This window comes from Pinus tabuliformis, chromosome J (assembly GCF_031772625.1).
Source record: "Pinus tabuliformis cultivar Carrire ecotype Pingquan chromosome J, CPIR1, whole genome shotgun sequence".
NCBI lineage: Eukaryota > Viridiplantae > Streptophyta > Pinopsida > Pinales > Pinaceae > Pinus > Pinus tabuliformis.
In genome coordinates, this window is record NC_142295.1 from 146293811 (window position 1) to 146320252 (window position 26442).

At 39.3% G+C, this 26442-nt stretch overlaps 1 protein-coding gene across 1 annotated transcript in view; it reads left to right on the forward strand.

Annotated features, from left to right (window-relative positions):
- Positions 1–26442, forward strand: part of LOC149226057 (GTP binding protein) — a 202339-nt gene that overhangs the window by 37920 nt on the left and 137977 nt on the right. The window contains exon 4 of the mRNA XM_089377396.1: positions 25796–25887. Within this exon, the coding sequence (XP_089233522.1) occupies positions 25796–25887 (92 nt within the window). The remainder of the gene's footprint in view (positions 1–25795; positions 25888–26442) is intronic.

Genomic DNA, 26442 nt, shown 5'->3' on the forward strand with positions numbered 1-26442 from the left:
AAAAGTCTCATGGCACATGAAGAGAAGAATGCAGAAACTGAAGAAGCTGCCAAATTAAAAGAACTATTGGAAACAGAAACCAGGGTAAGGGAGAAATTGCAGGATATAGCAAAAGATCAGAGCACAACTATTCAGAGACTTGAATCAAAGATCCTCTCTCTAAAAGAAGATCTTGAAGATCAAGAACATGAAGTGATCAAACTAAAGCGACAAGTAGAAGAAGGGAGAAAAGTTGAAGAAGACCTAAGGAAGCAGTATCTGAAAAAGGAAGAACAACATCAAGTTGAGGTAAATATCTTGAAAGGTAAACTAGAAGAAAAGGATAAGCTTTTACGATTTCAAGATAGTTCTAAAGTCTTGGATGATATTCTTAATAGTCAAAGATCTCCTGCTATCAAGACTGGTCTTGGTTTTCATGAATATGTTGAAGGTGAATCTAGTTCACAAGGTGAGACAAGAAACTCTAATGAGAAATCTGAAATGCTCAAGGAACAACCAAGAAAATAAATTCCTCAAGGAAGATCCTTTACTCCTAACTATGGACGTGATAGACGATTATTTCCTCCGCTGAATAAAGTTGAATGTTATGTATGTCATAATCTTGGACATGTTGCAGCCAGATGCAGAAGTAGAATGGTTCAAGAAAGATCATCTCATCCCAGGTATTTCAGAGGGTATTGCTTTGCCTGTAATGCATATGGACACAAAGCAATTGATTGTGATAGAAGGAACATGAAAAATATAAGGTGTTATACATGCAACAACTATGGGCATAAAGCAAGGGAATGCAGAAGCAGATTTCAAAATTCAAGACAAGGGGACCATACATCATCACAGTTGCAGGAATTGAAGAAGACAGAGACAGAAAGGTGTGGGACAACTCAGTCAGCTGACATAACAGACACAGGGGAATCTGAAAGTGATGAGATTCAGTATTCCATCCTGCATACGCTGAGATAATGAAGACAAGTCGCGTATATACGCGAGTTACATGCTGCAAAGTCGCGTATATGGAGAAAGGGCAGCAGAACAGATGGTTATATGGAAAAAGGGCAGCAGAACAGACCCAGGTTCAGTCATGGTTGGCTCAGGCTCAGGGGGAGCAGAACAGACTCAGGAAATGGTTCAGACATGGTTGGCTCACACTCAGGGGGAGAATATTCTTCAAATAATGCATTGTTGGCATTATGGTTAGAAGTTGTTGATAAAGTCTATGAAGATAAATGATACATCTTACTGTTTAGGAATGGTATTGCAGGCTGATGCTTATATCATGATGCTGTTGGTGGCTTTCATAAGTCTTGGTCTAGATATTTCGTCTCTATGTCATGTATCTCTTGTGATATCTCTCTTATGGTGTCAAGGTCATGTAACGGCCTATGTTGGTTTCCCCACTATGCCTGGGATGAATGATGAATGTAGGTTGAGTCTTTTGGTGATAGGAAGGTCTTCTATAATGTATAAGTCCTTGTTCTTCTTGAAGAACATCTTTTGCAGATCTTGCCTACAGTCAAGGGGAGCATGAACAGCACAATTCAGCAAGAGCAGGATGGATAGATTGGTACACTTTGGCATACACAAAGGGGGAGCATAGTTGGAGATTTCAGCAAGTACTCAGGGGGAGTATGGACAGCAGAAGGTATACCAAAGAAGAGAATATCTTGGTCCGCCCTTTGCCCTTGATGTCAAAGGGGGAGAGTGACTTGGTGTAGTGGTTGCCATCAAGTCCAAAGGGGGAGATTGTTGGCATTATGATTCAAGTGTTGTCCTTGATGGCAACTCACTCAGAGGTTGGTACAGATACTCAGAAGTTGGTTCAGGTGATGGCAACTTACTCAGAAGACAGATCCTAGTACAGCTTGCCAAGGAAGTTCATACACGCAGGTTTGTTAAGCCCAAGTCGCGTGTACATGCAGGTTGGCTTCAGAAAAAGCGCGTGTATGTGGAAAAGCACCTTTGGTCCATGGCGGTTAGTCCTTGGAAGTTGTGCCTATGGTTTCGGACCATTGTATCTCGACGGGCGTGTCGATCCCTAGTTTTGAAGTTGATGGTATTGTGTTTCTATGGTTTTGGCTCTTGGTCTGTGGCTCTTGGTATTGAACAAGGCCTAAGGCTATATAAGGAGAAGATCACTAGGCAAAGAGTAAGAGTGTGTGGGTGTCTGACGCAGTGAGAGGATCTGGTATTGCTGGTTATCTGTTCGGGACGCTTGGCAAGGGTCGGATCTGACAGCAAAGGCAGAAGTAATCATTTCTAGATCTGCACGCGGGTTGCCTTTGGAGAAAGAGCGTATACACGCGGTTTTGGTACAGTGAAGTAGCGTATGCATGATAAGGGTTGATATTTCAGGTTGTTGCTGATTCTGGTGGTTGTTGCAGAGTTCTAGATTCTGGTTTGGGTTCTGTGTTCTTGATGACAGGGTTTCAGTGATTCGGTATTGGGTTGTTTAATGAATTATGATGCAAGTATAAGTTGATGATTGTATTGCGGTAATGTTTGCTTTGTACTCTTGGATCCAGTCTGAAAATTGATGAAACGTGGTCCCTGAAGGTTGTAGGGTCAGCACCTACGTACTAGTAAATGGATCAGCTAGTACAAGAGCTGAGGGGGTTGTAGCTCCCTTCCAAAAGTAGTTGGAAAACGAGAGAGAGGGTTGTAGCCCTCTGCAGGTTGTAGCCTGCATACTGGTAAAGGACTGCACCAGTATATTGTAAAAGAAGTTTCTCATTAAAGAAGAAAGAGACGAATTGCAGCAGGTGGTTTTCACCCACATTGGGTTTCCACCTTATATCATGGTGTTCATGTGTGTGGCTCTTGTGTGATGTTCTGTTCTGTTATACTGCACCTGTTTACTGCTGAATTGCTTAATAATGTTCTGATGCATTTACTGAAGATAAGATTAACTGAATCATAAGATATCTGCATATACGCTAGTTGCTTTAGACACAGTCGCGTGTACACGCGGGTTCACTTAACTGAAGTCGCGTATATGTTTCTGAGTATGAAATTGAAAAGGTTTTATTGATCTGATAATACTGATTCACCCCCCCTCTCAGTATTATTTCCAACATAACCGACTGATTTGATTGGAACAGTTTTTTAAAACTATGCCTGGTGTGTGATCGGGTCCAGATGCTGAAGGACCTCACTACGCCCTTCCCTGGTGTGTGACCGAGTCCATGTCCTCACTATGCCCTTCCTAGTGTGTGATTGGGTCACAATACCGACAGAGATTACTACACCTTTTCCTAGTGTGTGATCAGATCTAGACCTTACTCAACCCTTGATGGTGAGTAATCGGGTCTCCTCTGAGAGGCACTCACCCAACCCTACTTGGTGAGCACTCTTGGCCTCTCAGATCATTCTCCCCATTGGAAGAATGTCCATCCATGCTGGTATCATCTCAACACTCCCTCTCAACGAGAGAGGTAGTCTCCAGAAGCCCCAACTTGTCTCTAAAGTACATGAACTTCTCTTTGGGCAACGACTTCATCAGAACATCCATTGTTTGCTCATTAGTGGAGATATATTCAAGCCTTATTGCTCTCCTCTATACCATGTCACAGATGCAATGGTACTTGATTTCAATATGCTTCGACCTGTCATGGAACACAAGATTCTATGAAAGCTTCACACAACTTTGATTAACGTAGTATATCATCGTCAATTCGAAGTCTTGGTTGAACAATCGTGCAAACAACTTTTGAAGCCACATTGCTTCTGTACACACTTCATTTGCTGCAATATATTTTGCTTCTATAGTGCTGAGTGCGATACATATTTGCTTCTTGCTCATCCAAGATATCATAGTGGAGCCAAAACTAATGCATAACCTCGAAGTGCTCTTCCTATCATCAACACTTCCTGCTAAGTTAGCATCTGTATATCCTTGAAGCTGTACATCCTTGTTTGCAACATACCTCAAACCATAGTTCATAGTATCACGTAGATATCTCAAAATGTGCTTTGCTAGAATCGAATGCTCATGTCTTGGTTCCACTCGAAACTGGCTCAACGTGTTAAAAATAAAGAAAATGTCCGACATGGTGCTGATAAAATACATCAATGAACCAATAAATCGCTGATACATAGATGGATCTACCAAACTAGATTTATAGCTTCTTAACTTCTTCAATTTAGTCACCATGGGAGTAGCCATGGATTTACAGTCCATCATGCCAAACTTTTGAAGGATCTCAAGTACATACTTTCCTTGACCAAGGAAAACATTGCCAGGTTTTTGCCATACTTCTAGTCCCAAGTAGTAATGCATCAACCCAAGATCCTTCATATCAATTTTAGAAGCCAACTGCTTCTTACATTGAATGATAGGAGGCTCAACACTTGTCAGAAACAAATCATCAGGACATAGTAATAGGATCACAGGTGCATTCTTCACAACCTTAGAATAAAGGTTTGGATCACCATCACTCTTGGTAAATCCCAGTGTTGTCAGATAACTATGAATTCGAGCATACCAAGCTCTTGGAGCTTGCTTGAGTCCATATAAGGCCTTCTTTAACCCGCAAACATGAGATTCCTTTCCATGCACCTAAAAACCTTGAGGCTGCTCTATGTACACCTCTTCCTCAATCACACCATTGAGGAAAGCAGTCTTCACATCCATCTAATGTAAGTTCCATCCCAACGAAGCAACAAGAGAAATAATGGATCTAATGGAGGTGTACCTGGCAACTGGAGCAAAGGTCTCATCATAATATTCTCCCTCTTTCTGGGAGAACCCTCTAGCCATGAATCACGCCTTGTACTTGTCAATACTTCCATTTATAACATGCTTGATCTTGTATATCCACTTGGAAGTCACCACTGACTTTCCTTCCAGCCTTGGCACAATCTCCCAGACATCATTCTTCATGATCGATTGATATTCTTCACTCATGGCCTCCTTCCACACTTCCTGGCTAGCTATGTCTTCATAAGTGGAAGGTTCTGCATCGATCAAGTTAGTCATGAGAGCTACATAGCTAGAAAACCTTTTAGGTTTCTTAATTTCTTTGGATGTGTCATCAGGAGCTGCATGTCCTTCGGCTTCTTCCAATGTAGATCGAAGCCATGCTAGCGTTTTTCTAATTTTTGGGACAACCATTGGTTCCATAGGTTCATGGGGCCATTCAGTCTCTTCAAGACCTTTTGTAGAACTCAAATACTCTTCCTTTGAAGACTTCATCATAGGAATCCATGGAAGCTTCCTTAGACTTCCAATATGCAACTTTCTCATCGAAAGTGACATCTTGACTGACCTCAATCTGTCACTGCTCTGAAATGTAGACTCTATAGGCCTTTGATGATTCATTGTAACCAACAAATATGCCTTTCTTTCATGAAGGTTCAAGCTTGTTTCTTTTATCCTTAGGAACATGAATCTAAGCAGGGCAACCAAAGATTATCATATGTCCAACCTTTGGCTTTCGTTTAGAGAACACTTCTTCAAGTGTCATGTCTTCCAGAATTCGACGAGGACTTCGATTTTGTATATATATAGCTGCCAGTGATACTTCTCCCCATAAGAACATCGACAAATCTTGATCATGCATCATGGCCTTGACAAATTCTTCAATAGACATGTTCTTTCGTTTTGCTACACCATTCTATTGTGGATTATAGGGGACAATCATCTCCCTCTTAATCCCAACTTTCTTATAGAAAACAACAAGTTCTTTTGAGGTGTACTCTCCTCCATTGTCAGATCTCAAAATCTTGATCTTCTTACTTGTCAAGTTCTCCACTTTAGCTTTGAATTCTTGAAACCTTGTGAAGACTTCATCCTTTGTCTTGATAAGATAAATCCATGTCTTGTGAGAGAAGTCATCAATAAATGTCACATAGTACAACGGACCTCCAAGTAATCTCACAAGCATTAGACCACACACATTAGAGTGTATAAAATCTAAGACTTCTTTAGATCTATTGTCACTACTTGGAAATGGTTTCTTGATATTCTTTCCAAGTGCACAACCTTTACAAACACCTTCATGATCTATTTGTAATTCAGGGACACCTGAAACTATTTGATTTAGTTCAGGTAGTGCTCTATAATGAAGGTGACCACTTGGATTGATTTCAACTTGTATTAGGGCTTGAGCTGGTTGACTCACAAGTCTATACAATCTTCCTACATGAATCCTAGTAACCTTAGAATCATCTATACTAAAGCCCTTGGACCATACAAGTACTTTGCCATCCACAAAAGCTACTCTATCTCCTTTATCTTCTAAACACGAAATAAACACTAGATTCTTTTTCAAACTTGGTACATCTAGAACATTGCTGAGATGCACATTGTTACTAGATTCCAGCTCTATGGATGCCTTTCCAACTCCTTTGGTTGCATAGTTGTGGTTATCTCCAAGCTCTACCCTTTGGGACAACCTCTTTTCCATCATGCTAGAAAGATTGCCACGATCTCTGGTCACATGTCTTGATGCACCACTATCTACTAGCCACATGTTGTCATCATTTGCAATAAAACTTGTTAGAGCAGAAAAGTAAAAGAAGTCTTTGTCACCTTTGGGCTTCTTTGGGTGTTCATCTTCAAAATTAGCTGCGAAAGCATGTTGTTTTCCCTTTGTCTTCTTTTTGTTAGTCATTTCAGGACAATCTCTCTCAAGGAGGAGATATTTTTCCCGATTTCTTGTGATTAGAGCCAAACTTCTTCTCTCCTTTGTTCTTGATTTGAGATGCAATTGCTTGAGAAGCTTCTTTCTTCTTATCTCTTGACATAAGCCTTGATTCTTCGTGAGCATAAGAGGTCCATAGTTGTTCAAATGAAGGAGCTTCCTTCCAACTGCTTGCACTTTTTGCAAATGCATCCCATGATCTAGGTAGACCATTAAGTGTTGTAGTCACAAGTTCGTTCTCATTAATAGTTTCTCCAATTGCTTGAATTTGGCCTTTTACTTGTGAAATCCTTATGAAGTATGAAGCTGTGGTGTCATCATTTGTCATCGTCACATCATGAAGTTCATTCTTCAGACTCCTGGCTTGACCAACGTTTTTGATAGTGAATAGATTGGTTAAGGCATCGTACGTCTTCTTGGAAGTATCAAGCATTGCAATATAGGGAATGAGATGATATTTGATGGAGTCCACAATAAGACTCGTGGCTGTAATGCCATCCTCCTTGAACTTCTCCTTTCCTGTAGCATTTGTTGGTTCAACAACTTTTCTTGTCACAATATCCAAGTTTTTGTTCTTTGCAAGAGTAAGATCAATTCTAAGTTTCTAAGCTCAGAAGTTTGAGGCCGCTTCCAACTTGTTCTCATATTTCATAGAAGAAGTCATAGATGCAAATCAACAAGGACTTGAATGAGAGCGATTTCAAAGTAGGGTTTCTTCAAAGGTGATATCTGTGTTCCTTTCTTCACCAAAGCTTTGATACCATGTTGATTTTCTAAGTGCAATATAGACTAGCACAATATTTTTGAAATACTAATAATTGCTTTTGATGTTGATCTTCTTTTAATTATTCCAATATATCATTCCACAATTATACTTAAGAAATTCAACCATAAAAGAACAATAGAGATCACAATACACGAAGATAAGACAAGATTTACCCATGGAAAACCCACCAAGGGTAAAAACCCAACAACCTTTTCAATAGAGAAATTCTTTTGTTCAACAAAAGACACAACTAGACCTATGGTCAAACCTAGTTAACCCTCCAATCCCTCCAAGTTAAGCTTGCTAATCTGATCCAAAATTTCACTCTTTTTGATTTGACCTAGAATTTCGGCCCCCTTGCCATTGCCAGTTACCCCAAAATTTTGGCCCCTGCAATCGCCCATAATTTTGGCCCCTTGCAACAAAACTGCCCAGAAAAGTTGTGAACTAGAAGAGAATCTATCCACACGTGCGAGCTTGAGAGAGAGAGAGAGAAAGAGATGCAATTCGTCTTCTTTTTCGTCCTCCTTGACCTTCTTGATCTTCGCTGAGATGTCCATAAAATGTCTTCTTGAGGAAGTTTGAATTGGTGGTGGAAGAATGAGGTTGAATTGCCTTTATATAGTGATCTGCTAGGTCGAATGGGTGTGTCCTTTTCCCTAGGCCGACTTGACAACTTTTGGAGTCAAAAATTACAATTTAAAAATTCAAACTTTCTTCTTTTAAAAGTCGCAATGGGACTTTGACTCGAAATATTTTTTCTTTTGACTCTAGCATTTAAAATATGCTTTACAATAATCAATACAAGTACATGAAATGGCCAAAGATACATTATGAAGGGCTGATCATAGTTACAAATTCAACATAGGTTATATTGCTACATATGATACTCATACTATAGATTATAGTTTCGAGTTATGTATTGTAGGCTATAGTATCATATTGTAGGTTATATTGTAGGTTATATTGTTACATATGATACTTTACATGTTATAGATTATAGTTATATATTATGGATTGTATTGTTACTTTTGATGTATTATACTTCATATTCATTTTCTTTAAGTTCCTTCTTAGTAGGTCATTATTATATGTGGTTAGATTTCCTTTTTAGTGAGTGAACTCTTTAGTTTGTTGGCCAATCTGGTTTTGCCTTGGAACCTAGAAACATGGTGTTGATCGTATATGCATACAAATTGGTGATGGTGGTCATTTTCTTAGTGAATTTTACATCAACCTCTCATGCTTTTTTGACTTATCTATCCATCTCTATTTTTTGTCTTGATGATAGACTATGTATTGAAGGTTTGAAACATCGATTAGATTTATCCTAACATATTGAATATGACAACCAATTTAAACATCCTAATACATTGTGGAAACTCAAAAGAACATATTCTATCATACTGCCTCCATTATTAGAAACACATCTTCATAGCATAGGGAGACATGAATTGTGCACATGTCTTCCTCATATTCCCCAAAACACATCTTCATAGCATAGGGGACACATGAATTATGCACATATCTTTGTCATTCTATAATGTTCCTTTCGAAGAATAGAAGACCAACTAACTAATTTAATTATTTAATGTCGTCAATAAGGTGATATTGAGTAATTAAATTAATGAAATTGATTATTAAGTTACTCAAAAATTAATTAAGAACAAACCTTATAAAAATGTCACTTTATTAAAAGAGCGAAAAGGACCCATGGTTGTTAGAAGACCCATGGTATTTTGATGGCCATCACAATAAAAGGAAGGTAGGGGATCATTTGAAGATATGAAGATTTGGATTATTGTGTATTGGAATTGGAAGCTCTAGTAGCTTACCATGTGAAGGGGAAAACTGTTGTACAGTTCATAATTTCGGTGTTGAGAGACACACCCTAGCTGGTGGCAATAGTTTCGGTGGTGAAAAATTCCACCCTAGCTAGTCAAGAGGAAGAACCACTTTAGGTTCTTTAGTGGTGCTTAGCGAGGAAGGGCGAGATTTTGGAGGAACTGTTAGAAAGCTGAAACAACATATATTGTAGACAAGGGTGTCCAACCATAGAAGGATTCTAAAGAAGATCGAGTTTTTCAGGTTTCCTAATAAATTTGATTACATTTCTTCTCAATATTAATTAAATAAAGTAGCTGGGGTTTTGCAGCTTATTGATCACAAGCTTTGTGAATTTCTTTGTTAAATTTTCTCGGCAAATTATGGAGTGTATCTTTGAAGAAATGTCATTGTATGTTTATGGAAATTGATTGTTATGCAATTGTTTGTAATTGCCGATTATCGTCTGCAAGACTTTGTAAAAAAAATAAAAAGAAAATGGAACAGCTATAGTGTCCTAGAATTATTTGAATTTGATCTAAAAGGAATATTACACATTCTCCCAATACCCTTTGGCATATCCTTCTCCCTTGCCACTCCCATGTCACTACAAATCTTGTCCCCCAATTCTTGTTCACCTATATTACTCAACTCTCCTTTATGATCTTCTTGAGCATCCTCTTGTTGTTATCAACTCTCCCCATCCCCATTCAATTTGTTCTTTAATAAGATATGTGGTGGGTAGTGTGGGATATGAAAATAAGTAGAGCTATGGATGAGAAGAGATTCAAGCTTGAGTTCTTCAAGCATGGTATACCTTCTCATGTTGATTACATTTTTAATCTTTTTAACCATGTTGTATACTCTGGGTTTTCATAGGCATGGTCTCAACATACTATTCATTGGATACACAAATCAAGGTTAGGGGATGAGTTGAATAATCACTGGATAATCATGGTGGAATACACATTCTCCAAGCTCTATGCTATCCCCCTTCATTTGCAACAATCAGAGGAGCTTGAGAGGTGACACTTATAGTCTAGAAGACAAGTAGGTTTCTACCTCATGCATTAGATGTTGAACATATTCTCATTGACTAAGTCATCATTGAGGAAGCTAGGTATTGATCTTTGAAAGTATTGCTTTGCTTTGTATTTGGAAGTGTTTGACACTTTGACTCAATTTTGAGGGATGCCCTATCTTAAATGCTTCGAGACAGAGACATCTCAAATATCTTCATTGGTGCTATTATGCGCCTTTATAAGTTCATTCTTGGTCACCTCCACACACACATAGGTTATCAAATTTTACGAGGAAGCAACATTGGGGTGATGTAGGGGCACTGTCTCCCCCTACCTTGTTTGGGATGTATATTGTCGCGCTAGTTCTACCTACATGAGCATATATAATTTAACAATGTTGTCTCTCTATCATCCTTCACAGACAACTTGATCTTGTTGGCCTCTACTTTGAGGGGCTTACAAAGATAGTTAGAGATGCCTTAGCTAGTTTTTCTGATCTTTGAGTGTTGAGGGTCAACCTAGGTAGAACAAAGGTGAGTATCTCTAGTGGGTCGAAGAAGATCGTTTCAAGCTTTTGCTTCTACTTCTACTTTTGGGGGTAGCAAGATTAAATCACCACAATTTACACATACTTGGGGTTTCAGTGTTGGGGGCTTAGGTTTGGGTTTAAGAAGTGTTGAAAAGTGTAACTAGGTTCGATCTTCATAATGACATATGTAATTTTGATTTTATGTAATTGATGTAAAGAAGAAAATAAATTTATTTTCATAAGTACTTGGATCACGGGTTTCATGATCAAGGGATTTTATTTTAGTTAAGGTTCCCATTGTGAACCTTTAGGTTTTGTCATCAAGTCATAAAAGTCAAATTGAGTCAATGTCATGTATGAAGGAACCTTCTTAGGCATGTTACATTTTTGTATGAGTCATTAGATGGATAAGAAGGCCCTCCAAGACCAAGCAAAGACATCTCCTTCAAGTCAGCTATGAGATGGAATAAATGATCTACACAAAGGGACATGTCGGCTCACCCTCACTCAAGTCGGCCTAATTGATGGGGAAATCACTATACATAGGGCAACTCAACTTTATTTTGAGGTAGAGATTTTTGGTAAAGCAAGTCTGCAATTAGGTGTGCCAAAAACATTTAGAAAGGAGTCTTATATTCAACGAAAGGAAGGAAGAGCGAGTTGGTTTGGGATTGTTTTAGGGTTGATCTCCACTCACACATGCGAAGGAAAGCACTGTCATTGCTGCAGAAAAAGGCTGAAGTTTGTCTTGCTATGATAGAATCCAAATCAAGAAATATTTGAGTCAATTCATCAGGCTGAGTTGGAGAAGAAATCCATTTAGTCTAGGTGAAGAAGGTTAAGGAATTGAGTCACCATATATCTCTCTCATGCACTGCAACCAGGGTTTCCAAGGAGGCTGAAATAAGGTGCAAGCTTGAAGCAGAAGGAAGCCCAACTTGAAGGGTAGCGAGAAGGCGGAAGGAGCAGAAGATTGACTATTGTTGACTAAGGCAAGAAGGATCTCATTAAGGAAGCTTTGTGTCTTGGTCTTGGAGTGGAAAATAGGTCAAGGGTCTTGGTCTTTGGTATTCGTCAATTGAAGTCTTTATAAGAAGAAGAATTTGTCTGGGTTTTCCTCTCAAGTGGGAGAGGTTTTGGCCTTGGCTGATAGCCTATATCTGGTGTCTCTTGTCTCTTTGATTGTTTATGCTTTGGTAGTTGTTTGATGAAGAACACTAATCTAACTAAAGAGAAGATCATAATCTATTGAAGTGAAAAAGCATTCACAAGCAGTTATGATTAATAGAGAAATCACCTAATTGTGATGCCCTAGATTTCTCAACATGGTATCGGAGGTAAGGTAACAAAGTCAAGGAAGGGCATCTTAACAAGAGCCTCTCAAGGATCCCCTCATTCCATATGTATCAAAACTCGAAACTTCAAAAGAAATCTTTGACAAACTGGTAGAGTTGGATTCCGTAAGCACTGCTGGAGAAGTCATCTCATTAAGGCAAGAACTCTACAAGCTAAAGATGTCAAGGGAAGATGGAATAGCCTCATACTTTATGAGGATATCTGAAATTAGGGATCAACTTCAAGATCTGGGAGAAGTTATGTCTGATAGAGAAATGTACTAAATGCACTACTGGAGGAATGGGTAACTTGACTTCAAGTATTTATGGGAAGAAAGAAGCTACTCCATTCCAGGATCTATGGTCACTATGCAAGATTGAAGAATTTAGACTAAAGGCCAAATCTGATGTAGGAGCAGGTGAGCAAAATCAAACTTATGCTACAATGACAAGAAGAAAATGAAAATTTGGAATGTCTGGTCCTCCGAAGAAGAAGAGGAACATGGCTAAGGTTCAATGCTATGGATGTTAAGAATATGGGCATTATAAAGGAGATTGTCTTAAGATCAAGAAGGACAATAACAAAGGAGGAAGAGAAGAAGCCCATATCATCGAGGAAGTGGAGGAATATGAAAAGAAGAGGTCAAAGAAAGAAGTAAAAGATCACTATTATGATTAAGATAGCCTTTCTCTCCTAGCTCTCTTCATGTTCAATTTCTGAAGTTTTTTTGCTGTAAAGTATAACTATTAGGAATCATGATAGGATGCATCATGGCATCATAGAAGCATTAGAAACAAGAGCTCGTGACATCATCATAGAGAAGCATGAAAGATGGTTGAAATTGAAGTCCATGGCAATTACCCATGGAAGGATATAGCTCTTGGAAACCTCATTAGTAACATAGGTGGTTATTATGGAAAATAAAGAAAAGGTCATCTAGTACAAGGCTCATCATACATTTGTCAAAAAGGAAACATCTACTGAATGAGGATACTCAAGATCCTCTATTGGAATCTTTGTCGGAAGGTTCACCAATCAATAGGAAGCAAGGGTTTCATTAAGAATTCCAAACTTGTGGAATTCATGGAATGATGGTATGATGACAAAAGAGGTGAAGCAAACCAAGGGATTGAAGTTCTCTCAATCAAGGAAGCTACTGAAGGAAGTCTAGATGACATAAAGGAAAATGAGGTATGCTTACATTCGATATTGTAGAGTCATGTCATATGCTTGTAGGTAAACATGGACATATGTTCTATTTCGAGAACATGAGCATAGGAAAGGATCTCCTGCATTAAAAGAATGCAAGAAGGCATGGGTCACACATTATCTAGATAAAATCAACATAATATGTCCTCATATGAAATATGAAGTGGTTGGCAGTGATTGGAGGGACTCTAATTGAAAGTTCCTGGGAAGAAAAATGTGTGAAGAAAGAAAGGAATAAAGAGATCGTAGAATACACAACCATGGAAAAGGCAATCAACATCCAAGGACTAGAAGATTGTGACTAGGATATCTCGATAAAAGATATGTAGACTCTGATGAAGTTTGGAAAAAGAAAGAGACCCTTGACAACATATATCTTGGGAGGTTTGTCAATATGTATGCAGGATACTAATGCAAACTAGAAGATGTCATGATGAAAGACCATCACAAAGGTTATTTTGGTTCAATGTTCATTCCTTTATTTGTGAGCGATATTTGGATGGGCTTATCCATGACTGCCAAGGGAAGATCTATGGATATCTTCCACCTATGTTAGCCATGTAACAGGAAGGAAGTTCCTTAAGGAAACATGGGATGAAGGAAGGCCAAATAGGAACTGATGAATCACATTTCGATGAAATGAATATTGACATGACTGACTCATGGATGAAAGTGATGGATGGTCTGTGCCCTACGAAGAAGTCCCAAAACATGAAGACTCCTGAATAAACGAAAAGAAGTTCATGAAATTGTGAGAAGGAGTTCTTCAAGCAGCTGGTTGTCCCATCATCTCCACCTAAGGAGCTGCTATAGGTCCCTAATTAAGAGGGAGCCTGGAAACAAAGTTTCTTACTTGGTAGAAACTTGAAAGAAAAATTCCTAAGCCAAGAGGAAGCTTAGGTACATTCCTTTCATAGAAATGAGTACATTCCTTCATTGTAATAGGTATTTCCTCCCTAATTAAGAAGGAGAGATAGACACATCATTCTTGTCTTCATTTGGGAAGACAGAATGGAGGATTGGGTAAACATCTGACATCCGATGCTCTTTGAGGATGAGTTAGGGCATCCAAGATAAGAGTAGTTGTAGAGGAACGATATTCTTTGAGGAATGGGAATCCAAGATAAGATAGTCCTGGTGGAACACAGCCTGAGAACTTGGGTGGGGTATGTTCCGAGAGAAACAATGATGAGGGTGTTTCTACATAATTGGTCTTGCCAACATTGAGCTTAGATCTTGTGGAGAGATAGAGCTGTTAGTCAAGGCCTTTCTATGTGACAATGTTGGATGATATGATGCTAAACAGATGGGTTACCAATCCGATTCTTCTTATGAGAATTCGTCAGATTGAGAATGACTAAGTACCATTATGAATACCTCCCTAGTTAATAGGGAGTGTTGAAAAGTGTAACTAGGTTCAGTCTTCATAAAGACATGTAATTGATGTAAAGAAGAAAATAAAATTATTTTTGTAAGTACTTGAATCATGGCTTTGATGATCAAGGAATTTTATTTTAGTTAGGTTCCCATTGTGAACCTTTAGGTTTTATCATCAAGTCATAAAAGTCAAATTGAGTCAATGTCATGTATGAAAGACCCTTCTTGGGCATGTTACATTTTTGTATGAGTCATTAAATGGATAAGAAGTCCCTCCAAGACCAAGCAAAGGCATCTCCTTCAAGTCGGCTACCAGATAGAATAAATGATCTACACAAAAGGACATGTCGGCTCACCCTCACTCAAGTCGACCTAATTGATGGGGGAATCACTATAAATAGGGCAGCTCAACTTTCATCTGAGGTAGAGATTTTCAGTCAAGCAAGTCTGCAAGTAGGTGTGCAAAAAACACTTAGAAAGGAGTTGTATAGCCAGCGAAAGGAAGGAAGGAAGAGCAAGTTTGTTTGGGATTGTTTTAGTGTTGATTTTGTTGAAATTTGTAACTAGGTTCGATCTTCATTAATGTATTTGAGATGTACTTATCAAAATAATGAAGAAAATATTTTTATTATTATTTATATGACTTATTAAAGCATGGGTTTCATGCTTGGGTCATCATGTTTTAGGTCAAAGTCCCCATTGAGGACTTCTAGGATTTATTCTGAGTCATTAGATTCATTGTACATTTAAAGAGACCCTTCTTGGGCTTTCAGATCATGCAAAAAGAATTATTTGTGAGTCAAAAATAAATTTAGTCTCCTCCACACCAAGTTGGCCTCAAGACAATTAATTCGACCTCACAGAAGGGCGGCTATAAATACAAGGAGTTTGAATTCATTTGGAGCATCTCATTCTCACACACACAGTTTGATCTGGAAAAGTTCGAAATTGTGTAACCACTGGAAAAGACGTTGGAAAGAAGTGCGAGTTTCAAGAGGAAGATAGAAGGGCTAAAGATCAAAATTTTGGGACAAGTCTCACTCAATTCCAAGGTGTATCAAGGGAGATCGAAGTCTTCCAAGTTTGGTCAACGCTGCTGCTGCTACATCTGCTGAGTCGAAGCTATTGTTGATGTTGCTAGGTTGAAGTTGCTTGTGAAGGGTTGATATCTACAAGAAGGATTGAGGGTTGACTTGGTGTGGAAGGAATCTTTGTCTGGGTCTAGAGTCTTGGATCATCTCGAGAAACTATTGAAGGAAGAATTGTTGATTGGGTTTTTCCCTAGATAGGGGTTTTGCCCTGGCTGTTTGCCTACATATGTTATCCTCGTGTTATTGTTTTGGTAATTGCTTGATGAACTAAAAGACAAAAGAAGAACATAAAGATAAAGGAACCATAAGTAATTATCTATATAAGAAAATCTTTTTGCCTTTCTGATTTTCTAACAGATCTACACTCACACGTGCGAAGGAAAGCACTGTCATTGCTAGGGAAAAAGGAAGAAGTCTGTCTTGCTATGATAGAAACTGAATCAAGAAGTATTTGAGTCAATTCATCAAGCGAAGTTGGAGAAGAAAGCCATTTAGTCCAAGCGAAGAAGGTTAAGGAATTGAGTAACCATATATCTCTCTCATGTGCTCAACAAGGGCTTCCAAGGAGGCCGCAATCAGGTGTAGGCTTGAAGCAGAAGGAAGTTGAGGTTGAAGGGTAGCCGAGAAGGATGAAGGAACAAAATATTGACTATTGTTGACTAATGCAAGAAGGATCTCATCAAGGAAGCTTTGTGTCTTGGTCTTGGAGTGGCAAATAGGTCAAGGGTCTTGGTCTTTGGTATTCGTCAATTGAACTCTCTATGAGAAGAAGAATTTGTTCGGGTTGTCCTCTCAAGTGGGAGAGATTTTGGCCCTGGCTAATAGCCTATGTCCAACATCTGTTGTCTCTTTTATTGTTTATTCTTTGGTAGTTGTTTGATTAAGAAGAACACTATAATCTAACTAAAGAGGATCATAATCTTTTGAAGTGAAAAAGCATTCACAAGCAATTATCATTAATAGAGAAGTCACCTAATCGTGATGCCCTAGATTTCTCAACAAGAAGGCCCTCCAGCCTTGAGTCAACAAGGGGTATGGATCCTTTCTCCTCTCAAGGCATCGTTTTTAGAGAACCACTTTAAGGACATATCCTCCAAGATGAATCTCATAACTCCATTATTAGTTCAATTTTTCTATACAGATTTGAGATTTGGGGACCTAGTTTGCTTGGTTAGTTGAACACTATATGGAGAGTGTACGAACGCTCTTGCTTTGTTGCATTGTTAGAAGGAAGACATCAATTCCATGGTCCTTTGACTAGGCAATGTTTGTGGCCCACCACTTCTGGTTGGAGACCAATTTTATACTAGTCTTGCTTTTGTGTCATATTTGGAGTTTTCTTGACTTGGTCGCTAGTAAGGACCAACATCCTTACCTCGCTTATTGGTCCTGAGAGGCCAATGCCTTTACCAATCCTTCTAGGCAGGTTCACTTATGGTATTCAAAGGTTTCTTGTTTTGTTTGGTCAATTAGAATTTTGATGGATCATCACCATCCATTCATGTATTCAGTGGATGTCCTTGGCCATCACCTATGAAGACGCAGGAGTTGGATATGGTTATTAGAGATGACATATATAGGCTATACATTGCCTTGGCTCGACCCACTATGAGGGTTGAAACCTAAGATCAATTTCTATGGAGATCATTTCATGGAGCTAAGGGATGACCTCATTGATCAATCCCCTTACCCTTTTTGTCACTGGATGCATGTGCTTTTGATCCCTCTAGGTTAGTTTCGAGTAGGTTCAAAATAGAGGGACAACGTTGATCGAAGGACAACGTTGATCGATTGTACCATATGTAGGTGATTAAAATAGAGGAGAACTTTATATTTGGATGACCCCATTGCCATGAGACTCGAGGACGATACTATTGCCTCTTCAAGATGTTGTAGAGTTCTCCCTTTGTCTTTTTATGGTACTTGGGCCAAGAATATCTAGGTCTGTTCATAAAGGAGACACTCTGTGTCCGATTTCACATGTTTTGGTCACCCTTTAGCTAGATACTAGCACGATAACCACTTCCTTCGTCATGGTACTCTAGTAGATAGGGGAACCAAGAGGTAGACAATAGCACAACCATAAGAGAACATTTTAGATTCATGAGACCTCGAGGGGCCTCTTGAAATTTTCTAGTTAGACCCTTGTGGAGTTGTTGACTTTGCCCTGGGACATGTCTCACCTTGCCCTTTAGACCTCAAAAGCATGCTCCTTCCTTGAGACAAAGAGACATACCATAGACTAGTGTTTTAAAAAACGGCTGAACCAATTCAGAATCGACCGAGTTGAGTAAGCCAGACCCCTACCCAGACCGGCTCAGGACAAAAACTAGGCCAAAGGCTGGTCGGTTATCGAACCGGCTAAGCCGGTCGTAGACTCGTCCGGTTCGGTAACAGTCCGACGTAACCCGACCGAGCCAGTCAAACCCGGTCCACGATGAAAAAGGGCGGGAAAGTGAACTCCAAATTAAGTTTTTTTGGGTTTTAGGTTTTTTGCAAGTCCATCTAACCTCTCCCAAGGTTATTTTGAGTCAAACTTGTAGTGCTTCTAGGTGTGAGCACAATTGGTCTGTCTTTGAGAGGATTCACAAGAAGAAGAGAAACCATTTGGAACAAAAACGGGTAAATGATCTAGTCTATGTCCAATACAACCTCCGACTAAGACGCAACTAATTGTTGAACAAAATACTTGATACAGATCCCATTGTGTTGGAAGATATTGATCCAACATCAGATTGGGTAGTGGAGAGTCATCTCGCAGAGTTTGATTCTGATGAGGATATTGGTCTTGATTTGGATTTACAGATGGAGGCATTAGTTGAACATAATTTTCAGTTAAATGCAGATCCACTAGTACCAGGCCCAACCCCAAGTCCTCCAATTGCAGGCACTTACTCTACTCAACCACGACGCAAGCGCATAGCTTGTCTATCTCAGCGTGCAACTACTGCGCCTATTAGTGCTACTACTTATATAGTTGCAGTTGGAGATCATGATGAGGAGGAGAGTTGGGTTTCCTCGTCTGACTTTGATTTAGACTCTGAGCCAGGTGATGTTGGCTTCTCTAGCAGTAGTCAGTAGTGACTAGTGACTAGTGATGTTTTCTTGTAGAGGCCATCTAGAGCCTCCTTGGTTATGTGTTTTGTTCTCATCTCTATATATTACATGTATTGGACAGTGCACTGGGTTCCATTTTGATATAATGGATATATTCATGAGCCTACTTTGATCATATGTTGTCTTCTCTCTATATTCTAATACTTTGTGTTTGGAAACATGAATGAAAATCTTTAAAATATGTTTTCTTATAAAATATAAATATTTAATGTATTTTTTACAAAGACCGAGTTGTTGAAATCAACTAGGTCAAGTTGATATCGAGTTAGAGTTGGAGTCAACCCTCGACAGGTTCAGAGTTGGAGTCGGAGTTTTACAACATTACCATAGACCAACTACTCTAGATCTTTTAGTTTTTTTGGGCAATCTTCTATCATCAAATTTTTTTACTTTGGCCTCGTATTAGGAGAGACACACATATGAAGATTATAGACTTGGAGGAGAGCAACCTTAACTTCTTCAAGTGAAGGGTTTCAAGAAGCATTGAGGCTTTTCCCTTCCCATTGTACCCTCTTTCGAAGCAACCCTGCTGAGCATTTGGTTTTTGGTCCTTCAAAATACATGTATCACTTTAGTTTTCCAACTTTGGTCCTAGCTATTACAGATTCGATCTTAGATGATATCTGTTTTTGTTTATCTAGGAGTGGCCCTTGCACTACCACTGTGTATTGTCACTATTGTACTTACGAATACCATTGACCTATTTGTAGTGTTGTTGGACATTAATAAAGTTACTTATCTCCTTGGAAATTTTGCTCCAACGTTTGTCACAATCTTGGCCTTGTTGACTGTCATGCAACCTCATGATGGTTTAGCTTCTTCACTATAACCCTTGTATGGTTTTTTTATCATGACTCTAGTATCATACCAAAAATTATAAACACAATAACTAAATTTCTAACAAGAAATAGAGAGAACCATTTGGACCGTATGCTTTATTTTCCCAGATGTCTTTTATATGAGTAGATGAAGTGAGCGACTTCACTTTGTATCTCCATAATTATAAAAGAATTAATTGCCTAATCTAATATAATGTCATAATTATTGACTTCATTACAATGTGTAGTTTTTAACGTAGATTACTAAAGTGCCATGTATGACCATTATTAAATAAGTACTTTTCACGATGTACACTGTTTGTATGTTCATTCACACACAACCGACTACTAGTAGTGGAGCCTACATGGGCATAATGTATTTACAATTGTGGCCTCGCAATTTAGGTAATATATTTATAATTTCTACCTTTTTTTCCATAAAGTAGTAAATTCATTCTTTTATTCCTTTTGGTTTGGTCCAATTGCCCTTATCCAAAGTGGGTTTTGTAGATATTTTGATGGGTACAAAATCCAACCATAATGATGAAATATAGATAAAAATATAAGATTTATGACTCCGATTCCAACTCCGACTCGGTATCGACTCAGCCTAGTTGATTTCAATGACTTAGTTGTTGTCAAAAATACATTATTTTTATTTATTTATGAAAAAACATAATTTTGAAGATTTTCATTCATGTTTCCAAACACAAAGTATTAGAATATAGAGAGAAGACAACATATGATCAAAGTAGGCTCATGATATATCCATTATATCGAAATGGCACCTAGTGCACTGTCCAATACATGCATGATATAGAGATCAGAACAAAAACGCATAACCAAGGAGGCTCCAAATGGCCTCTACAACAAAAGTAAAACATCACTAGTCACTAGTTAGTACTGGCTACTGATAGAGAAGCCAACATCATCTGGCTCAGGACTCTAAATCAGAGTCAGACAGGGAAACCCATGGCTCCTCCTCTTCATCACGATCTCCACAACTCTTCACAAACTCCTCACAAATGCTCACACAAATGCAATGAGATAGTTGTGAGGAAATGTGAGGGGGTTGGGTAGCTTTTATAGGCTCAGGAGAGGTTAGATGGACAACCAAAAAACCTAAAAAAAAAAAAACCCAACTTTGGAGTCGGCTTTCCCTCCAATTTACACTGTTGACCAGGTTTGACCGGTTTAAGTCGGACTTGCCGAGCTGGTCGGTCTATTATCGAACCGGCCGAGTTGGCGACTGGCTCGGTTGTTTCGGTAACAGACCGACCTTTGGACCAGTTTTTTTACTGAGCCGACCCGGGCAGGGGTCTGGCTCAGTCAGCTCATCCGACTCTGAATCGGCTCGACCGAATTTTATAACACAGCCAAAAGAATGGAAGCAATATTTAGGCATGGTGATATAGCTTATGCAACGAATTGCAAAATCATAAGTCAAAGGGCCCCTAGTGATAACAAACCACAGTGTGCAACAAACATTCAACAAGTGTTGGACAAACACAACCAGGTGTTCGACGACATTCCCCCAGGATTGCCACCCAAAAAGGGGTTTGAGCACACTATTGAGTTGGAGGAAGGAGCTAAACTTGTGATAACCATGCCATATTGGCATCCAAAGAAGTTCAAGGACGAGATAGAAAATACAATCCAGGAATTGTTGGTCATAGGGCATATCTGACCCAGCTCAAGCCCATTCGCCTCATTTGTGGTTTTGGCGAAGAAGAAGGATGGCACATGGAGAATGTGCATTGAGTACCGGGCACTTAATAAGAAGACCATAAAAAGTAGGTACCCCATCCCTCAAATTGATGAATTACAAGATGAGCTACATGGAGTAGCATATTTCTTGAAGATCGACCTACAGTCCGAATATGACCAAATTCGAGTTCGGGAGGAAGACATGCCCAAAACAACATTCCGCTGCCACTATGGACAATTTAAATTTTTGGTCATACCATTTGGGCTAACCAATGCCCCTGCCACGTTCCAATCATGCATGAATAGCATTTTCAATAGGAAGCTAAGGAAGTTTTTGTTGGTGTTCTTTGATGACTCCTCATCCACAGTAAGATGTGGGACGATCACTTGGGACACTTTAGACCAGATTTTTAGTATCATGCAAGAACAGTCCCTTTATGCCAATGCATCAAAATGCGAGTTTGGGTTGACAAAGATTCTTTATTTAGGGCATATGATCAACGCATAGGGGGTACAGGTCCACCAGGAGAAGATCTAGGCAATAGTGGATTGGCCTACACTTAAGACACTCACAGAGCTACGAGGATTTCTTGGGCTCTGCAGTTATTATCGGCGGTTTGTTAAGGGGTTCTTGTTGTTAAGTGCGCTACTGACGAATTTGACAAAAAAGGGGGTATACAGGTGGATAGAAGCAACTGACCAGGCATTCAACAAGCTCAAAGAAATAATGAGCTCGTGCTCAGTACTACTCCTTGAATTTGGCCAACCATTTGTATTAGAGTGCGATGCGTTCGGAGGAGTACGAGCTGTCTTTATGTAGAAAGGTCATCCATTCGCGTTCGAAAGTCAGAAGCTAGAAGATACAAAAAGGCTTTACTCTATATATGACAAAGAGATGTTGGCCATCATGCACGCATTGGCGAAGTTCAGACAACATTTGGTGGGTAAGCGGTTCGTGGTTTGGACTGACCACACCAGTCTGCGACATTTCTTGGGACAAAGGGACCTAAATGAACGACAATAGAAATGGGTAAGCAAAATTCAAGCTTACAATTTTGACATTGAATATGTGAAAGGAAAGAAAAAACGTGGTGGCCGATGCACTCTCCAAGAAACCTACAACATGCACCCTCATGGAGCTCACAGAAGATTGGAAGGTGCGCCTCTCCTCCGAATTTGCTAAGAACCAGTTTGTTTGCGTGCTTTTCGATGGGATTACGCAGGATGATAGGTACAAAATAATTGACGACGTCATCTACTATAAAGACATGATATATTTGGTTCTTGAATCTACACATAAGGAGAAAATTATGAAGGTTACACATGATATTCCCTTAGTCGGACACTAGGGGTTCTTCAATACATACCGATAGATCCGAGAGCGATTCTCGTGGAAGGGACTCAAGGAATATGTAATGAAGTACATCAGGGAATGTATAACATGTCAACAAAATAAGGTTGAACATACACCTCCCGCATATCGATGGATTTTATCATAGGATTACACAAGGCGTAGGGGAAGGATTGCATATACACAGTGGTGGAGAAATTGACTAAATTTGCACATTTCTTTGCAATTAGAACAGATTACTCGGCCAAAAAAGTGGCATAACTCTTCTTCAAAGGAGTCTTCAGATTACATGGGTTGCCGAAGAACATCATTGATGATCGTGATAGTAGATTTATGGGTGCATTCTGGCATAAGATTTCTGACTAGTTGGAACTGAATTGACCCCCAGTACCAGTTATCACTCGCAAATAACCGACCATACGGAAATTGTGAATAAATTGAGTGAAGGGTATTTGCGCAACTATGTGACAGGTCAATGGAAGGCATCGATCAAGTGATTGTATCTTGGGGAGCATTGCTACAACACCACCTACCACCTATCCATTGGAATGACACCCTTCAAGGCTCTGTATGGGTATGATGCACCCTCCTTCATCGATAGAATCTTCGGAGACAACAAGGCACCTCTTGCCAAGGATTGGATATAGGAGAGTTAGGACATTCTTAGGGTACTCAAGGAGAATATTCAGGGTGCTCAGAATAGGCAGAAGATGTACACAGACCGGCACTGGGCAGAGCGCAGTTTTGAGGTAGGGGATCTTATTTTCCTGCGATTACAGCCCTATTGAATCTTGATAGTCTACACTCAAGAAGAGCAGGCCAGAGAAGCTGAAGCCAAGGTTTTATGGACCTTACAAAATTCTCCGAAGAGTGGGTGAAGTGGCATTTGAGTTGGAGCTACTGAGTGATAGCAGAATCCACAATGTATTTCATGTATCATGCCTCAAGAAGGCTGTACGCCATCAGGTCACCATTTCTGTTGAGCTGCCACCGTTAGATGAAGAGGGACAATTGGAATTGATTCCAGAAACAATCATGGCCGTTCGAGAAAAGAAGTTAAGGGGAAGAGTAATTCCAGAGAACCTCATCAGATGGAAGAATTCAGCGGAGGAGGATGCGACACGGGAAGGAGAATGAATTCTGTAGAATATGAATTTGCAATTGCTTGAGGGCAGCAATTTCGGGCAGTGGGGACTGTGATGTCCTCAACGAACTGAGGACCAATGGAATTAATAGCCTATTCATCTCCGTAGGCTATAGTCCTTCAAAAAAGGGGATGAAACCCAAAACACCCATTGTTGGGCAAGTTTTGGGTAAGTTGGGCAAAAAAACCCAAATCTGGGGCTTTGAGTAAGACACACTCAACCAATTAAGAAAATGAAACCCCTCAAGGAAGTCTATAAATAAAGGAGACTTGGATTCATTTTGGATCATCATGGTGGATCAAATCATTCTGTTTTGAGCATTGCTCTGAGGGTTTTAAGACCCCCTTTTCTTTGTCAATTTCGGTGGTGAAAGATTCCACCCTAGTTGACAGCTCTTTCTTTCTCTTTCTGTCTTGGGCATAAGGTTATTGGTCTGGGCAATAAATTCTGGCTATTGGTTATCTTCCTGTGGCAGCAAATTTCTCTAAAGCTTGAGTTACAATTCTGGAAGCAGTGAAGGTCTGTCCTAGTGCAGGAACTTCTTGAAGGAGGAAGCAAGTTGGTGTTGCAAGACTATGTGACAGCGAAATTCTCTAGAGCATCCTCCCTGAGGCAGCGAGGCAACTGTACAAGGGTTTGTTGTGACAGCGAGTTCATTGGAGCTCTGTTTATGGCAGTGGATTTACACAGTCCACCATCCTGAGGGATGCGAGGTCTTCTAGGCCTCTTCCTGTGACAGCGAAGAATAGTTAAGCCCTTGTCTGGAAGCGAGTCTTGTGAGGGACACCCTTGTGATGCAGCAAGACTTGTAGAAGGTTCTGTTTTTGGACTGTGAGTCCTGGAAGGATCATTCGGTGGAGTTACCAAGTTCTGTTGAGCTTTTGTACTATTCTAATCCCTTTTCTGGAATAGCGTGACCACATCCCCTGAAGTTGAACTAGCCCCCCTCTCTGGCAGCAAGGTTATAAGTTATAACCAAAGTTTTCTGAGGCAGGGGGCTCATTCCTTATAACAGCGAGGGCTGTGCTAGTTGACTGTCATGGAATGAGGGTCTAATACAGTGAAGTTTGATTTATCACAGTGAGAAAAGTGCAGAATGGCAGGGATATGCAGCCTAGCGTTGATGCTCCGGACAATTGTGTAGGAGGGAACAAGCACAAGTCTGTGCAAGGGTTCTTGTACAAGATAACGAAGGTTTTCTGTTTACAAATTGTATAGGTCGGCTCCCAAATAGAAGCATCAAAATAGGACAGGCAGTAAGGAGCTTGGATTGTAGAAGAAATTTGTGGAATTCTGCATTTGGTTTTGGAGATCAGGATTCGTAGCTGATACATGTGAACTACGAGTATTTCTGTTGTGAACTGTAAGGGTCAAATTTGTATTTATGCACTGATAGTACTACATTACTGGATCATTTCTGTCTTGTGGAGCTGAAATTTTATATTATTGATTACACAGTGTTCATTATATCATTGGAAGGCAATTTGACTGTTCAAAGAATATATTGAATTTGATCACTGTATTGAAAAATAAAAATTAAAAAATTCTTTAAACCATAGACCAAATTGCCCTAGTCTATTACATGCAACAAATGTATACCTATAATAACTCAGTGAAAATTTCAACTACATGCAATATCCCTACACTAGGCTCACCAAGAATATGCTTTTGTTGGGTGAAAATATTTTACACAATTTTATATAGGGTCATCTTTGAGCCTTGAGGATGTGCACTGACAATAACTTGCGGACCTTAGTTTCTTTACTTCCATGATGTAGATGCCGTTTTATTGTATAATGTAATGTCATAGTCATCTATTATATTTACTTCTTGTCCCTTATGAGTGCTTATTTAATATCTTTGTAGGAGCATTTGACGATCCAGATGTTATTCACGTAGAGGATATTGTTGATCCTGTAAGGGATTTAGAAGTGATAACTGAGGAGCTACGTTTAAAGGTATGATTGAGAGTTTATTTTATTAAGTAGATTTCTTGTAAAATGGAGTTAGTGATTTAGTTTGTGCAGCATGTTAATTTACATGATAGAGCTAGAAAGAATTGCACATTGTTCTTTTTTTCGTTATTTGGGTTGCATTTCACACAAAAGAAACAATATCTATTTCCTTGTTCAATATGAACTTTGTAGAACAATCTCTTGTATTTCTCAATTGTTATGGTTTACTTTTTGTGGTTTATTGAGAGATGTTTTTTGTTGGTCTTTGGACCTTAATTTAACAAACTTGTCTTTCTTCATCATCATTAAGAATAGAAGTCCAGTCATTTTCACAGTTGCACTTTTAACTTTAAATCTTTCAAATTTGTTCATGAATTTTACAAAGTCGAATTTGTGTTTCCTTAGTTCCTTGTTGGGTTTTCATCACTATCTTTTCAACTTTGTAAACGAGTGAATTTGCTTTAGATTTGAGGAGAGGCACTTTTTATTTGAAAGTTTCCATTTGCTTGTCACGATGTTGTAGTGGAGCCCCACTTCAAACAGATATTGAAAAATTTG